Here is a 17,943-nt window from a genome sequence, read left to right as displayed (position 1 = left end):
TCTACCACTGGTACATCCTCAGTGTCTTTCTTCTCTGATAATCATACCTATGATTACACTAATTCATTAGAGATGTGAGAATTTTGTTGTTTCATGGCTTTATTGAGATGTGAGAATTTTTTTAAATTCCTGTGTCTTGAAGGAAAAAAATATATATACATAAATATATAGATACATACCACTATAGATTAGTACACAATGCACTATTATATTCTATTCTCAAATTCCTTTTTGAGGAAGACAAAAAATTCATTATCTTAAAAATATATTTGATGACAATGCAACATCTTTTCTGTTTCCTTTCTGAACTCTTAGAAGGGTGGATTGTACTACAAGAGAAAGTTGAGAGTAAAGTCGTCTTCCTGAACATTTTCGAAGCTTTAATTTTCTGAAACCGCACAGCACATTAGTGCATAGCATACAATGTTAGTTGGAGGGTTTTCAATATGTAAATTCCTTTATTAAATTGTATAAAATGTCCTACAGCTTGGTATGAGAATAATGGCTGATATTAATTGTAAAACTCCTCTTTACACACAAAAGAACATTACATTTGAAGTATCCCTTTCTACCTAGAGTAGTCTTGTAATACAAGTAATACATACTTGTAATACAAGTAATTCATATTCATCCTGCAACTTGAAGCAAGTTGATAACATGCCAATTTTTTTTATCTTGTCAATTTAGAAAAAAAAAGTCATATTCAATATTTATAGATTTAACCTAGTTCACAGAATGTACAAATGTTATGTGTGATAAAAATCCCACAAATTTGATCCAATTTTATAGATTTTTCCTGATTCACCTCAAATTTAAAGTATCTCTGCCACATACATTTTAACAGTTATTGTTAAATAACAATTTTCTTTTTGCATGTGTACTGTTTCTGGAAAACAAGATGTTAAATTGTCCTGCTATTGTGATATGACAAGCTATAGTACTTCCGTTGTCTTGCTCTGCATCCCATGTACACGTTCTAAATAGAGATACATATGATGGTGCTGGAAAGAAGAATAACGGCACCACTAGAACAGTGGGTTGCATTTATTCCTTATCGATTATGGATAGTTTCCTTACTAGCCATATGTATTAGAAGAAAATTGTGAACCAGTAAAATAAACCAGACAGAAACAGAAATCCTGCATGATATCACTTATACGTGGGATCTTCAAAAAAAAAAAGTTGAACTCACAGAAACACAGAGTAGAATGGTGGTTGCCAGGGTTGGAATGTGGAGGAAATAGGAAGGTCTGCTGGACCCAAAGGGAAATTCATGAGTGATTTGGGAGGAGGGACTCTGGTGGTTCTGTTGACCACTCACGCTGCTTCCCCAGAGCCCAAACAACACACACTGCTTTACTGCTGATTACAGTTTATTCTTTCTTTCTGCCCCCTGCTCAGCATCTCTTGCCACATGACCAGCCCACCCAGCACTGTCTCGGGTTCGTGGCTGCTTCACAGAGGCACACAGTTCCACTGGTTCCAATCACAGGGCATGGGGATATGTTGCAGATTGTGACTAATTTTCTGTACGATTTTGTTGGCTCTGTCTGTATGGTTATATACGGGGAAGCCGAGTTTGTCCAGAGCGTGGGCGTGGACAAACAACATATGGGAGACGAGACCCTGGCCCCGGTACTCAGGCAGGGTGGCCCCCATCCGCACCTCTCCTGTCTGGTCCATCAGGGACCAGGACACAGGGGTCCCCTCAGGCCCCAGCAGGCAGAAGGTGGGGAAGGTCCGGATACAGCGCTCGATGAATCGCTGGCTCCTCTCATTGCCACCGAAATGCCAGAATTTATTCACCATGGCAGCATGGATAGGATCCAGGGATGAGAGTTTAAACATCTCTTGGTTACTATTGAGAAGAAGGAAAAAGAACAGTCCATAAATCACACATACTGTGGAGTATGATATTTGTTTGCCCCCAAATTGTCTTCAGACAATGCAAATGAGAGCACAGGTAAAGGTATAGATTCTGCAACCAGACCACCGGGATTCATAACCTGGCTAGTTGTGTGATCTCGAGCAGGCAACATAATGTCTCTCTGCCTCCATTTCTTCTTTATAAAGTGGGGATGTTAATAGTACCTTCCTCAAATACTGATATAAGAGCAATTACATCATGAGTACCTAGGACTTGCGCCCATAAACAATAAGCAGTACATAAAAATTAAGTATCGGTCCTTTCAGCAATGCAGTGACTCTCCCCTTAATATGAGGGAATTGATATCGCCCCCATTTTACAGATGAGAAAAATAGGTAAACAGAAAATAGGCAAGTGCCCCAAAGCACATGCTAGCAAGCTGTATATAAAGCCAGAGCATAGAATCATGGAATCTTAGAATGTTGGCGTCAGAGGGTCCTTGGCCACTGTGGGAACTGAAGTCCAGAGAGGGGGAGTGATGTGGCATGCAGGCGACCCCCGAGGTACAGAACCCTGAATCTGCAGGTATCTGCAGGCTGTAAAGAGGCTTCGGGGGTGTCCTAGAACGAGCCCACCACGTGGAACTAGGAGATCTAGACTCAAGCCCATTATGCCCTTAACCATCCATGTGACCTGAACAAGCTGTTTCATTATCTGAGCCTATTTTCTGTCAGGAAACTAGGGATAATATCTCCTACCTTGTCTATCTCATGGGATGGACAGGAGAATCAAATGAGATTATAGATGCGCAGGTGCTTTTCAGGTGTCATGTGTGATACAAATGTGAATAAAGCTTTTCCAGGTATATTAACACACAGAGGGTCATAGGATTGGGCGTCTCCAGCTCAAATCTCCACCATCAGTGTTCAGTTCTATTCAGTGTTAGACTGGACATCAATGGGGGAAAATATATAATTTGTTTAAATTCTTTTTACTGGAAAACTTTTGCTCTGTGAATTCATTAAATGTGTATTTTTCAAGCATCTGCTATGTGTTCAGTCTGGTTATTGAGGATCTGTCAGTGAACAACATAAAGAAGGTCGCTGCACTTGTGGAGTTTGAAATGTTGTAGGGGAGAGGGTCAAAGAACAAACAGGTCAATACATACACAAACAGGCTGATTTCAGATAATGATAAATGCAATAAAGAATAAAAATTGGGTTTTGCAGTTGAAGACTTATGGGAAGCAGTGGTTTTAGACAGGGTTCTCTGAGAACTCTCTGAGGAAATTACATTTGAGAGTATGAATGGCAAGAAAGAGGCAAATATATGAAGATCAGAGGAAAGGACATTGTAGGCAGACAAAGTGCAAATGCATGTGTGAATGTATGAGATCGAGCTGCAGAAAGATGGCCAGAGCTGCTGGTGGGAGTTAGCTAGAGGGACAGAATGAAGTCCAAAAGGTGATGGGTTCCAGGTCTTACAGGACCTTGAAAGTCCATGAAGGAGTTTGGTTTTATTAAAAGTATGCTGAGAAACCTCAATGGCTTCTTTGCGGGTGAATGGACATAATCCACATTACATACTAAAAGCAATCACCCTGGAAATGGATTGTAGGGAGACAAGAGTGAATATAAGGGGAGAAGTTGGGAGGCTACTTCAATAGTGAAAGATGTGAATAGTGCAGAGTGTCTTTTTTCAAACTCACATGGCTTTGGGTCTGCCATATCCAGCAGGTAAGTTCTTTGTCTCCGGCAGGGAAGGAAGAAGTTTCCTCGCTGTCTCAGACATCATATAGAGAATGCATTGTGTTTGCTTGACCTTAACGAATTTAGTGGTTGCAAGATTCCGTATCACCTCATCCAGACTGGACTGTGAACCTAGAGAGGGATAAAGTTAGGAGAGAAGCAATTGTCCATTTAGATGCTTCACGAAGATTCCCAACAGAAGCTATGCAGGACTTAAAGTCAGACAATGTTGCCTCTGCTGTTGCAAATGACCATGTGACCATGGCCATGTCGCTACCTAAGCATGTTTTCTCTTCTGCAATACAGAGATACTAGAAATCCTGACTATAGTACTGTGAAATCGAGGAGAATTGGTATTTAGAAAACAGTAGGCAACCTTGCATGTTCACATACTACATGCCCAGGTATTGGTCTGATACCACATTTAATGCTTACATTAACCTTATGTTTTAGGTACTTTTATTATCTTCATTTTTTATATGTGAGGGAACTGAATAATAGTTAAGTTACAACACTTGCTCAAGATCACAAAGCAAGTAACAGGCAGAGCAAGGATGTCACCCAAGGGAGTCTGACTCCAACAATGACAGGTGTTCTTGTGACTGGGGTGGCGCTCTGTGGCACAAGGACTTATCATTCTAATTCTAGGAGTGGAAGGCCAGAGGGGGAGCTCTGCTGTCACATCTAATCACCCTAAGGGATCCTGAACATGTCTGAAAAATATATCATGAATCCTCCGGTAACGAGAACTTGCATCACTCACACGTTCTTAAAAGAACCTTAGAGTTTGCAATGTTTGAATTCAACTCCACTGAAGAGATGGTGGCAGCTGATACAGGGAATGAACATCAAGCTGAGTGTCTGGAGTTTGGTAAAAGGAAATAAAGGTTGTAGGGGAATGTACTCAGGATAAAAAGTGGCCCTACAGGTATATAGATATGAGCAGTCCTAGCAGCCAGCACGCATCCCAGATCCCTTCCATACTTTGGATCTGCAAATGTTGTTTCCAGTTGATGACGTCTGATGTGCTAAGGGATTCTTGACAGTTCTTGAGGTCCTTAGAATAGATTTGATAGCTGTTGGTGTAGTGATCAAAGTCATCTGCCATCTCCTGTTTGGTTGGGTAATATAAATAAATCAAATTGATTATACCCAGTGATTGGAATACTTGTGCTTGGTATTTCATTATACAGTGATATTTTACAAACCTAAATATTGATATTCTTCTTGATGTACTATCATCATTCCTGAATCATTTATATCATAAGACTAAGTAAAGGATTTAATGAATTATTCCACTTATGAGTAAGAAAAACTTGATGAACTAGGTATTTATATGTTACATTACAATTTCAAATCAGCCAAACACATACCAGTTTACAAAGCATTCTTCAGTAATTCTGTAATCCTCAGAAGGAAGGAATTTTTGTCAGACAAGTTTCCATTACAAGAGTAAATGTTACTCTGTTTCAAAGAGTCTCAGAACAAATGGATTATGAAAACAATATTGAAATTGACACAGGTAACTTTGCATTAGAATTCTCACATGTGATAAAGCTATACAGAGTGAAGACACATGATGTCTTTAAAATGTAAACCACAATGCACTATTGTTTAAAAAATAATTCATATTCCCAACAAAACTGAAATGCAAAATTTGCTCAACAAGATCTCCTCAAAATTAACAAATAAAGGATGAGATTTATTTTGAAGGCAAAGGAAGGAGAGAACAACTACCCAACAACGGTAGAACAGCTGGAAGCTGTTGTACAGAAATGCCCTCAGCATTAATACCACCAACAATCTCTGTTTTGTTTTGTTTTTTTAAAATTAATTAATTAATTTATTTTTGGCTGCATTGGGTCTTTGCTGCTGTGCGCAGGCTTTTCTCTAGTTGCGGCGAGCGGGGGCTACTCTTCATTGTGGTGTGCAGACTTCTCATTGCGGTGGCTTCTCTTGTTAAGGAGCATGAGCTCTAGGTGCGCGGGCTTCAGTAGTTGTGGCACGAGGGCTCAGTAGTTGTGGCTCATGGGCTCTAGAGCGCAGGCTCAGTAGTTGTGGCGCACGGGCTTAGTTGCTCCGCGGCATGTGGGATCTTCCCAGACCAGGGTTCGAACCCGTGTCCCCTGCCATTGGCAGGTGGATTCTTAACCACTGCGCCACCAGGGAAGTCCCACAATCTCAGTTTTAAAGGTTGCATATAAAAGCGAATATTATTCCATTTTTAGATTTCAATAATTAAATTATCTTTATTTTTGTATTCTGTTTAATTTGCTTTTTTAAAGTCACTATACATTTAAATTTTACTTGTAAATAATTTATATCAAAATACGATGAGATGAATTTTTATTTTATATTTGCAATATGCTTGCGAACATATTTATATTTGAAACAGATTAACCACTTAGTTTGAGTGATTTTTAAAAGTCTGGTACTGAAAATATATTCCCAAATACAAGCATTGTAATTTGTTCTTTATATTTCCTTAACATTATTCATGCTTAACTTCACATATTTTGGGGTGTTATTTTCTCTGCTTAGAATGCAATCTCTGCTCTTGTCAACCTGTCAAAAACCTATTATTCTTCAAAATTCAGTTTTGGTGAAATGTCTGTCATGAAAGCTCTCTAATCCTCTCCCTGCATCCCCTGACATCCATAGTTTCAATCATCTCTTGGTCAGTGCTACTTCTGTATCTCGTATGTTTTTGTACATTTTCAAAGCATGTTGTAATTTATCTGCTTGTCTGTGTTTCCCTCCAGGCTGTGAAGTTCTTGAGGACAAGGACTTGTCCACTATCACTGCAATTCATTTTGGTATCCCCAGGGTCTACCACATTGCAAGGTACATGGTAGGTTCATAGCAAATACAAACATAGATGCATATTCATTCCTCATCTGGCACCTTACCTGCTCCTGAGGGCGGATAACCACTGTATTGAAATCAGGCCACCTGTCCACCAGGGCCTTTAGCTTGAAAGGGTTTCCCTGGTTCATGTGGAAGACAGTCCCATAAACCTGCAGTATCCCGACAAAGTGAGAGAAGGTCAGCTTATTAGGAAGGGATGGCAAAGTGCCTTGCGTTTGATCAGTTCAAAGTCTGTTTCTATGAAATGAGGGTAAGTACCTAATAGGGCATTCAGTTCAATCTTCAGGTTCTACTTTATTACTCCAAATGGAAATAGATTTTGGGGTCAAACAATGAGAATATTATATGACTATATTTTAAAATCCAGATAAATAAAATGAATAAATTAAAAATCATCTACTATCACATTGTAGAATTTAGTGTTCCCTTTCCATTTTATTCCGTCTATTTACACATAGTTTTTAAACATGAAATTACCTAATACATATTAATTTAACATCTATTCCCCCCCATACATACACATACACACTATACTCTGAGCGTATTTCCATGTCAGTAAACACAAATCTACATAGTCATTTTTAATGACAGCATAATAGCCATTATATGGAAGGACTCTAATTCAATTTTACTATCTCTTATTGCTGGTCATTTCAGTGTTTTCTAATTTTTAACAGTTTTTTCTTCAATGAACATTTTTTTTTTGCATAAATCTTTGCAAATATGCCTGATATTACAAATTCTAGAAGGGGAATTTCTAGATCAAACGTCAACTGCAGTTTAAAGATTTTCTTTCTTACACACATCTCCAAATTACCTTCCAGAAAGGTTAAGTGAACTCCTGCCTACTTAATAAGTAGAGACAGAGCATAGTATTAAGAACACAAGCTTTGGTGACCAAGGTCCAAGAACATCACATATTGGGCAATCTGTTTAATCTTTACTACAAGCATCGGTTCAAACATTGGTGCCCTCAAAACACTGAAGAGGCTGAGAAAGAGAGATTCTCCAAACTAGAATGGACCCTGCGGTTGTGGGGAGGGGAAAAACAGTAGTACATACTAGGGCAGACCTCACGACCTAAATGCATTGGAAACATGAGGCCTCAGCAGATGGTATGGAAGGATGCCAAAGACCAGGGACCAATGGAATGGTGCACATTTCAGTGACAAAGGACCACACCTCAACCTGTGCCTCCCTACCTTTGCCATGAAATGTTTATGTCAGACTAAGGGGAAAGAGGGGGAGGCAAACTTTGACTTTACTGTTTTTTTATAAAATTATTAAATTTCTGCCATCAGCAGGGGCTCAATATAGAAATTAAATGCAGTTTTAGGGAAAATAAAAAATAATAAAAATACATTTTTTAAACATTGGAGTTTGGAACCAGTGACATTTATATATCACATTTCTGTGCACATGGTAGCAACACTAAGCCTGAACACAGTGATGCAGGCAGCCACTACAAATTGAATGAATTGGAGTTAACATGTGAGATAAACCTATTTATAATAGTTTCCACTACTTTGAGAAAGAGATGGGCCGTCCTCAGGCCATGATACCCGAATTTTTCTCTCACTTGAGACTTTAGTGAGTATTGAATGAGAATGAGTTTTAGGTCATACATTTGTAACAAGAACCATTCCTACAAATATTCTAGATTTCTGCTTATGGGAAAAAAACTATGTCATCAAAGAATCAACTGAGTAGAGAGGAAAAGAACCATATTTACTCATTAAAACCGAGGCTCTCATATTGTGGGTTACTTTGCCTCACAAGAGAGTTGGCTAAGGCTAGTAGTGCCAAGAATTTTTTCCAAAGAGTTGGGATCCACTTAACACAAGAAGTAAATAACAATTCAAACATCAGAGATCTACCCTATAGAGATGGAAGAAAACAATTTAACCTGGAAAACTTTTCAAAGCAGCCACTCAAGATAAAAATATCTCAGTCCACAGAGCACCTAACTGATTTAGTAACTCCCCCTCCTAAAAAAAATACAAAAGACTTTTGAGTTAGACTTTTGAGTTCATGTCAACCACTTTGTGTAGTTCCTGATATTTGGTAAGTGTTCCAGAAGTGTTGGCTATAAATTTTATCATATTTTATTTAATCCTCCCAACAGCTCTGCAAGGTAATCATAACCCTGTTTAAGGTTGAGGAATGTCTACTGAGAGTATTTACTTTCCGGTTTTACTCATTTTACATGCAAGAGCACTGAGACTTAGAGATGTTTAATTTTCACAATGTTACCCAGAAAACAATGAATTTGTGGGGTCAGAACAGTCTGACTCCTGACCTTGTTCCTCTCGAAGGTTCCCTGCCCTACCTCGGTCAGAAGGATCAGCGTCTCTGGGCTACACTCAGCACTCATGGCTGAGTCTACACACGATCCCTATACAAGGTGTCAGAGCACCAGGAAAAGGTAAGAAAAGGTGTAATATGATGCTATTCCTTCCAGGTTTCCCATCAGCATTATCAGTGTAATTAACCATACTGAATTATACATCATATTCATGCTGCCCTGAGAAGTCCAGAGCTATGATTAATCAACAAAAGAAAATGAGATTTATTTTAGAGACAAGCTTTGTAAATTAACAGTTTATACCTAAGGTTTTTTGTTGTTGTTGTCTCTTGTTGTTTTTTTGGGGGGAGTGCTTATAAAGGTATTGATTTTTAATTTTTATTCCAATTGTTCATTGCTAGCACATAGAAAAACAATTTTTGTATTATATATATTCACCTTAAAGCCTTTGCTAAACTTAGTTATATATCTAGGAGCTTTTTAGGGTTGCTTTTTGGTAGATTCCTTAGGGTTTTTTACATTACACAATCATACCGTCTGTGAATAAACACTAATTTATTTCTTTCCAATACATATGTCTTTTATTTCTTTTTCCTGCCTTATTGTACTGGCTAAGATATCCAGTACCATGTTGAATAGAAATGTGAGAATGAATATCTTTGCCTTGTTACCGATCTTAGGAGGAACATTCACTCTTTCACTATTTAGTATGATGATAGATGTAGATTTTTCCAATATGCTTTTTATCAAGTTGAAGAAATTCCTTCTATTCCCAGTTTTCTGAGAGTTTTATTTCTATGAGGAATATTACATTTTGTCAAATATTTTTTTCTGCATCTATTGAGAGAAGATCATATGGCTTTTCTTTTTTAGTCTGTTGATATGGTGAATTACATTGATTGATTTTTGAATGTTGAACCTGCCTTGCATTTCCAAGATAAACTCCCCTTGGTTATGATGTATTATCCTTTCGATATATTGATGGATTTGACTTGATAGTATTTTGTTGAGGGTAATCTCTGTTCACAAGGGATATAGTTCTGTAGTTTTCTTCTCTTGTGGTACCCACTTCTGATTTTGGTATCAGGGTAATTCTGGACTCATAAAATGATTTGGGAAGTATTTTCTCCTCTGCTCTATTCTGCAAGAGTTTGTGTAGAAGGGGTATTATTTTTTCCTTACATGTGTAGTAGAAATTGCCACTGACACCATCTGGGCATGGAGTTTTCTTTGTTGGAATGTTTTAAATTACAAAATCAATTTCTCCAATAGATATAGGACAATATAGTTTGCATTTTTCTTCTTCAGTGACCTTTGGTAATTTGTGCTTTTCACAGAACATACATTGCGAAATTTATGAGCTCAGTATTGAAAATAGTGTAACCTAATATCTTTATAATGTCTATTGTGTTTGTAGTAATGCTCCCTGTTCTATTCCTGATATTTATAATTTGTGTCTTCTATTTCTTGGTCAGTTTGGTTAGAACTTTACCAACATTATTGATTTTTTTCACTGAACCAGAGCCTAGATTTATTGATTTTCTTAATTGTTTTTCTCCTCTCAAATTTATTTATTTATTTATTTATTTTTTTCTCCTCTCAAATTTATTGATTTCAGCTCTTATCTTTCATAATTTTCTTAATTGTGTTTGCTTTGAGGTTAATTTACTCTTTTTTTCTAGTTTTTAAGGTAGAAACTTAAAGCATTGATTTGAGACCATTATTCTTTTTTACTATAAGCACTTAATGCTATCTATTTCCCAGTTATCACTGCTTTAGTTGCATCCCAAAACTTTTCAAAAGTTGTATTTTTATTTTCATTCAACTAAAATACTTCCTAATATTCCTTGTGATTTTTAAGCATGATTTATTTAGAAGTGTACAATTTCTAGAAATTCAGGTATTTCCCAGACACCTTTCAGGTTTTTTTTTATTTTGAATTTAGTTCTATATTGTTCAAGGACATGCTTGGTATGATTTCAATTCGTCTAAAATTTTTAAAATTATGGTCTACTTTGGTAAATGTTCCACGTGCAATTGAAAATAATATGTACTCTGCTGTGGTTGAGGGAAGTATTCTATAAATGCCAATTAGTAGCTGGTTCATTGTATTTCATATGTAATAAGTTCACATATATTTAAAGGTTTTCTGCCTATTCTACAAATTGCTGAGAGAGGACTGTTGAAGTCTTTATACCTGTGTGTTTCCCTATTTCTTCTTTCAGTTCTATCAGTTTTTGTCTCAGGTACTTTGAGCCTTTGTTGTTGGGTGTATACCTTTCAGCCTTTCTTATGTCTCCTTGATGAATTAATGCCTTTATCATAATGCAGTGGCACTGTCTAGCAATAGCCTTGTCCCTTTGCAAAATATATTATTGCAAGGAAAAACACTTCTCTATGGTATAAGATCATTTCTTAAACACAATTTCTGTCTCACCCCAAGTTAAACATAATAATCCTTTGGGGTTTGACAAAAACAGAAATTGACCAGTTATTAATTACAAAGAAGTATCATAATGGTTAACTTTTCATCAGGCACTTGATTGTTTGGGAAGAATAAATTACACATTAACTTTGCCAGTTCTGGACAAACTTCCAGTGTTATATAACCTAAGAGTTGAAAGGGCACAAGGGAAAGTTTTTGGGTCATCACACAGCAAAGAACATAGTGGATTCAAATCATAGCATTGCCACTCACTATTGCTGTGATCTTGGTCAAGTCACATAACTGAGCCTCTGTTTCCTCTTTGGTTCTACAGACATGATGTACCTGCCTTGCAGAGAGATGATGTAAACTAAATGAGATGCACGATGAGTGAGTGTCTGGCACAGAGTAGGTGCTCAGTGAATGCTTGTTCTCTTTCCCACCTTTTTCTTAGGCTGTTGCTAGTCCTTTTTTCCCTAAGAATGTTCCACTCTCACCTTTAAGGACTCAGGGAGGCTCTTCCTCAAGGATTTCTCTAACATCTGCAGCAGTTGTGGACCTTGTAAGTGGAACATCTTGGCAGGTACCTGAATCTGAAGAGAGGATCAAAAACCAAGGGATGAGAAGTGCTGCAAGACAAACAAAGACACCTAAGCCCTGTTATCCTGGAAAACAGTAATTGCTAAAGAAAGCTCTCCGTCCCCTTTGTGTTTTTGAAATGTCTTCCTGCAAAGAACTGTCCTTCATCCGTTTGGCTTAGTAAGACTCACCATGTCCCCCTGTTACCTATGACAAGTCCAGCTACTAAGCCTTCAAATTCCCAATCTTCAACAAATGAACAGCTCATACAACTCAACATCAACCCCACCCCCAGACAACCCAATTAAAAAATGGGCAGAAGAACTGGGTTCTTTGTAGCCCTGTTTACTATTCCTTCATAAATGGTTAGCTTGACTGTTTATCCCCACTGAACCATCAGAACAAAGTGTCCTGATGTCTTAACAAAAGTTATAGGCTTGAGCGCACATTAATCAAGCTTCTCTCCTCCACACAGGGCTCTGCACTGTGACCTACCCTCAGCCCGAGCCAACACTGGCATTCAGAATGATCCTCCATGAACCTTGCTTACTCCTTTCCATAGAAGAATAACCATTTCCTGCCTGACCTTTCAGGTGTTTGTAGATGTTATGGTCTAAGAGTTCTTCTGTTGAAATAATACCCTCTTTCTATTACAGCACTCCTTTTCCCCACTCTTGAAATAATCCTTTCAAATAAAGGCTCTCCTTACCAAAGTCTGGTCTTGATTTTTATTCAACGGTATCTTAGTATGGCTTCATTATAATTGAAATAGACTTTTGTGACTAGTCTGGAAACCTAAGTATTGATTTATTCATCCATGCAGTCATTCACTTATGCAATCGCTCAATAAATATTTATTGAGAACTCACTGTCATCTCAACAAACGTGGTGAGTGTCACCTCAGCTAGACTGAACTACATTTCTCAGAATTCCCTTCTCTGCACATTTCCAGCTAGGGTGGGCCACAGAGAGATTCCTAAGGAGGACCTGGAGGGCAGAATTGAAGCAGCAGGCATTTTGCAGCTAACCTCACGACCCAAGGTAGGGGCTGGGCTGGCAAGTGCTTCACTCTCCCCAGATCTGCCTTCAGCTTGTCTGTCACCTGGGCCAGGTGTGGGTGTTTGGCTCCTTAACAAAGGAACCTGATTTCTGCAGGACACCCATTCTACCAAGGTCAGGGTCGGTAGGACTGACAAAGTTTCTCCGGCCCCGTGAGCCTCAGCTTATACTGTGGGTTTCAGCTTGTTCTTTCTCCCTCTCACGTTCCTTTCCCAGCTACCTTCCCTGTGTACTTCAGTCTTCAGCACCAGATGGGAAGAAACAGCCTTACAGAAACTGCTGAACTAGGCCACACAATTGCATAAGGTCGAATCCTTGTAACAAATCTACTTTTCCGCTTGGACCCTGACCGATACACTTAATTTTGATCAACTAACTCTCTGAGCAACTGTGAGCTTAGATTTCCTGTCGTTTAAGCACTCATAATCTAATAAGGAAAATAAAACACGTACACAACTAACACATGCCCCATAGAAAGAGCTAACTTATCCCATAAATATGCAATTACAATGCTATAGAATTCATGACATTTTGAAGCAGCCATTTTGATATGCTTTAAAATATAAATTATTCTTCTCATTTTTATTACCAAATGATATTGAAAACGAATTCAGTCACCCTATCCCCAATCCTCACCTCTTCTTGAGCCTTATCCCATCCCTAAACCTAAGAGTCTGATGTGTATAGTATATATTACTGTGTAATATAAAGCAGCATTTCTACATTTTGACTCACTGTATGAAATTAGGATTATCAGAAGAATTGGATCATAACATGCTGCCTAAAAATGTAGACAGAAGACTGTGGCAAATCAAATGTTCTGCCTAAGGCCTACGAGATTCACAAAAGACAGAGAATACTTCTCAGTGGAAGCTTATAGCGTTCTTAAAGGAGATTGCACTAGAACTGGCCATTGAAGAGAGGATGGTGTTAGATGTCAGCTGCCATATTCCTGGGAATGACTGGCTAACTCTTTCTGACAAGAACTATGGAGAAAGTTTTGTTAGACTCAAAATGGCATTAAACTTGGAATATGCAAAACCCTGTAGATATCAGGAGAGAGTCACTGTTGTTTAAACTCATTTATTTACCTATGTTCCTGACTGTTCTTTTAAAGGTCATCCCTGGTCTATTTTTGGTATCCAAAAATACCAAATACTTACTTTGTAAGTAAATACCAATACTTACTTTGGCTTCCCAACTCTCTGGTCCCTGTGTTCAGGGCCCGCTCCTCTTTAGCTCAGCCCTTTGGGAAGGCTGGTCCTTTGGGATGAGCAGGTAGAATCTGTACTTGGAGAAATGGTACTAGTATTAGTTTGTGTCTATTGGCAGTCATGCTTCAGTTATCAAAGACTTCATTTCATTTTTTGATCCTGCTGTTTTAACATGTTGGAGAATCTTGGACAAATTAATGTTTTGATTTTTCATATGTGTTCCCTTTTACCTGGAATTTTTGTCAGTTATCTGGGGAGAAAAATAGTCCCTTCATTTAACCAGGAGATCCCATCATGATTTGAGGGGAGGAGAGTCTTGACCAGAACCACTAAGGGAGTGGTTATCTCTCTTTTTCCCCACCTTTATTGAGATATGATTGACATATAATGTTGTGTAAGTTTAAGGTGTACAATGTGATGATTTGGTACATATGTACATTGCAAAATGATTACCACAATAAGGTTAGTTATCACCTCCATCACATCACATATTTCTTTTTGCATTGTTGTGAGAACATTTAAGATCTACTCCTTAGCAACTTTCAAGTACATAATACAGCACTGTTAATTATAGTCACCATGCTACACACCAGATCTCCAGAAATTATCTCATAAATGGAAGTTTGTACCCTTTGACCAACATCTTTGCATCTCCTCCAACCCCGGGTCGCTTGCAACCACCATTCTTCTCTATTTCTATCAGTTTGGTTTTTTTCAGATTCCACATGTAACTGAGATCATAGCGTATTTGTCTTACTCTATCTGACTTTTTTCACTTAGTATAATGTTCTCAAGTTATCCATGTCACAGATGGCAGAATTTTCTTCTTTCTCATGACTGAATAATATTCCAGTGCATAGATATACCACAATTTATTTATCCATTCATCCATCTATGGACACTTAGATTGTTTCCATGTCTTGGCTATTGTGAATAATCCTGCAATGAACATGGGGGTGCAGATGTCTCCTCAAGATAGTGATTTAATTTCCTTCAGATATGTACCCAGAAGTGGGGTTACTGGATCATATGGTAGTTCTATTTATAATTTTTATAGGAACCTCCATACTATTTCCATAGTGGCTGCACCAATTCATAATCCCACCAACAGTGCATTAGGTTTCCCTGTTCTCCACATCTTCGACAACACTTATCTCTTATCTGCTTGATAATAGCCATTTAAACAAGTGTGAGGTATTATCTTATTGTGATTTTGTTTCGAGCATCTTTTCATGTACCTATTGGCCATTTGTATGTCTTCTTTGGAAAAATGTCTTTTCAGGGCTTCTATGCTCATTTTTAAACAGGATTAAATATATATACAATATATATATTTTGCTCTTGACTCGTATGAGTTCTTTACATATTTTGGATATTAACCCCTTATTGGTTTGCAAATATTTTCTCCCATTCCATAGGTTGTTTATTTTGTTGATTTTTTTTTTCTCTCCATAAGCTTTTTAGTTTGATATACTCCCACTTTATTTTTTGCTTTCGTTGCTTGTGCTTCTGTTGTCATACCCAGAAACTCATTGCCAAGACCAAGGTCAAGTTTTTTTCCCCCATGTTTTCTTCTAGGAGTTTTACGAATTCAAGTCTTAATACATTTAAGTCTTTAACCCATTTTAAGTTAATTTTTAAAGTGTTGTTTGTATCTTGACTGTAGCTGCTGTGGGCAGTCACTGGGACTGGTAAGACTCACTTAAGTCCTGTAAATGAATTTTTTTTTTTTACTATCAAGGTAAAGTCTGTAAGTCTCCTCTGTTGTCCTTCTATTCCCCACAAGACCACAGAATATTTCTTTAACTCAGTATCTGATTTAACAACTCCTGCCTTTCTTCATTTTATTTCTGCTCTACTTCCAGAAGACCTTCTAAATCCAGCTTTTGCTCCTGTTTCAAAGTCTTACTCAAATTTCAGATTTTCCCCTATTGACTCCCTCTATTTCCTCAATCCAAACAAAACAAATCACTCTCTTTTCTGCACTCCCCTAAGATTATGTACATATTTCAATCACACAACTTGTTACAATAAATTGCATTTTGTCTTCTAGATTATCAGTCCTCTGGGCAGGGCCTCAAATGATTTATTTTATTATTCTCAATGTTTATTATACACAGTAAGGACTCAATGTCTGTTTAGTGATTGAATGTACTATGTATTTGTATCAACATAATCGATTTAGTCACTCTGCTTACCAAGGGGGAAAAGACTCCTTCATTCATTCAACAAGTACTTGCAGAAGGCCAACTATGTTCTGGGCATGGGAATTTCTACTAGTTGCTCCTTTGAAAAAAGGCTCAGACCAGAATAGAAGTACCTGTGCCATATCTTGGAAAGTATCAAGACAGCAGTAGACGTGTTTCATTTGTAAAGACTAATCAGACATTAGCGAGGAGCATTTCACAAAAAGATTACATGAAAATATGAAAAGTTCAATTTGATGCCAGATTACTGGGGATATTAAAGTATCAACAAGTACATTTGGGAAAGCTTTCTGCACATGTGTGCACACACACACTGAAAACACAAATATGGTGTTCAGTAAATGCAGTTGACTAAAACTGAGGAGATTCATTCTAGTGGGTTGCCAGCATTGATAGTGGGCAAAGTCCTGTAAAGCACACTTTGAAACCTTTGACAAAGCCATTCCAGTACTGGGAATTTATTCAAAGAAAACAATCCAAATGAAGAAAAATACTCTGAAAAAGTTTGTAAAGCAATACAATATTAAGTAACAAGGAAGTATTGGACACAATCTCAGTGTCTCTCTGTAATTTACATAAATTATGATCTATCATTATTTTACTACTCTAAAACCCATTAACATAAAAGTTATGATATATATGTTGTCATATGAGAGAGTCTTAAAGATGAACATGAAAAGGATAAAAATGACAGTGCAAAAATTCTAGGTAGCTATAAAGTCTTTTTCTGTGCATATTTACATAAATCATATAAAGATAAAAAATTAGAAGGAAACACCAAATATAGGGGCATTACAGCTGAGATTTTTAAAATTACATTCTTTTTTATGGTTTTACATTCATATTTAATATCATCTGTATTGTAATTCTTTTACTAGAATCTACCTTGTCTCTTTGACACTTTAAGCAGGGCACTTAATTTCCCTGGCCATCATTTATCCAAGGGGGAAAAAAATCTGACTATGTAACTTAGTATGTTACTAGAGGATTAAATAAGATCATATTTGCATAGTATGTCAACAATCTCTGTTATATACTGAGACCTGAACCAGCCTATTCCTTCCCAGATGCTATTACATTTTCTATCACCCATCTACCAATGGCAAGCTCCCAAACTGCTCCACATTTATCAATTCAGAATAAAAGCCTGTCTTTATCCAGTGAAAAACTTCTCACAGAATTAGGATACTGCAGTACACACAGTAGATGCCTGATACAGGTTTCTCAAAGGGAATAGTTTCCTTTTCATCTGACATAATCCTCAACACAGATGAGCTCAGAAATTCTTATCCACATCCAACAGTAGCATTTTGATTCATTCCATTTCAGTGCGGAAACAGAAGGAGATGAGGAGTCTCCGAGCAACGATCCTTTGTTCTCACCTGCAAAGCTGTCTTCTCATTCAGTCTCTGCAGAGGTCCTCAGAAAAAAAGAGGTGGCCGATTTTTCCGGAAGATGAAATATGTCTTCTGGGTATAGTGGTCTTGAAAAGTGTACTTTAACCTGTTTGATCCAAAAACTGCTGAGCTGAGGTTCGTAATAGAATTCATGCACCAAGCTGCATGCCTGGCAGTGGAGTGCGAGATGGAGTCCCTCCCTCCGGGTCCCATGTTCAGGGACATGGCTTTGTAACATTGAGACATTGGCAGAGTGCCTCCTGAGGCTCTTTTT

General features: G+C 37.7%; 1 protein-coding gene across 3 annotated transcripts; it reads right to left on the bottom strand.

The window, feature by feature from the left end:
• Positions 1 to 1,026: 1,026 nt before the first annotated feature.
• On the bottom strand, positions 1,027 to 17,872 carry LOC103014180 (glycine N-phenylacetyltransferase). 3 transcript variants are annotated; one of them, XM_007196491.2, is made up of 7 exons: positions 17,655 to 17,872; positions 14,040 to 14,136; positions 11,711 to 11,806; positions 6,525 to 6,632; positions 4,600 to 4,726; positions 3,576 to 3,747; positions 1,027 to 1,858 (listed from the first exon to the last, which is right to left on the bottom strand). In XM_007196491.2, exons 3-7 carry the CDS (start codon positions 11,786 to 11,788, stop codon positions 1,456 to 1,458), a joined length of 888 nt encoding a protein of 295 aa, XP_007196553.1. In that variant the 5' UTR covers positions 11,789 to 11,806; positions 14,040 to 14,136; positions 17,655 to 17,872; the 3' UTR covers positions 1,027 to 1,455. The 3 variants fall into 3 exon arrangements, with proteins under 3 accessions (XP_007196553.1, XP_007196554.1, XP_007196552.1); XM_007196492.3 differs by lacking the exons at positions 14,040 to 14,136; positions 17,655 to 17,872 and adding an exon at positions 12,502 to 12,542; XM_007196490.3 differs by lacking the exons at positions 14,040 to 14,136; positions 17,655 to 17,872 and adding an exon at positions 11,984 to 12,109.
• Between the last annotated feature and the right edge of the window lie 71 nt (positions 17,873 to 17,943).

Source organism: Balaenoptera acutorostrata, chromosome 9 (assembly GCF_949987535.1).
Source record: "Balaenoptera acutorostrata chromosome 9, mBalAcu1.1, whole genome shotgun sequence".
In the NCBI taxonomy this organism is placed as follows: domain Eukaryota; kingdom Metazoa; phylum Chordata; class Mammalia; order Artiodactyla; family Balaenopteridae; genus Balaenoptera; species Balaenoptera acutorostrata.
This window is presented reverse-complemented; position numbering and strand designations above follow the sequence as displayed.

Coding starts and splice junctions, on each gene's coding strand:
- LOC103014180 (XM_007196490.3), bottom strand. Junction 3,748..4,599: donor ACAACATTTGCAGATCCAAA/GTATGGAAGGGA, acceptor ATCCCTCTCTAG/GTTCACAGTCCAGTCTGGAT. Junction 1,859..3,575: donor TATGGCAGACCCAAAGCCAT/GTGAGTTTGAAA, acceptor TCTTCTCAATAG/TAACCAAGAGATGTTTAAAC.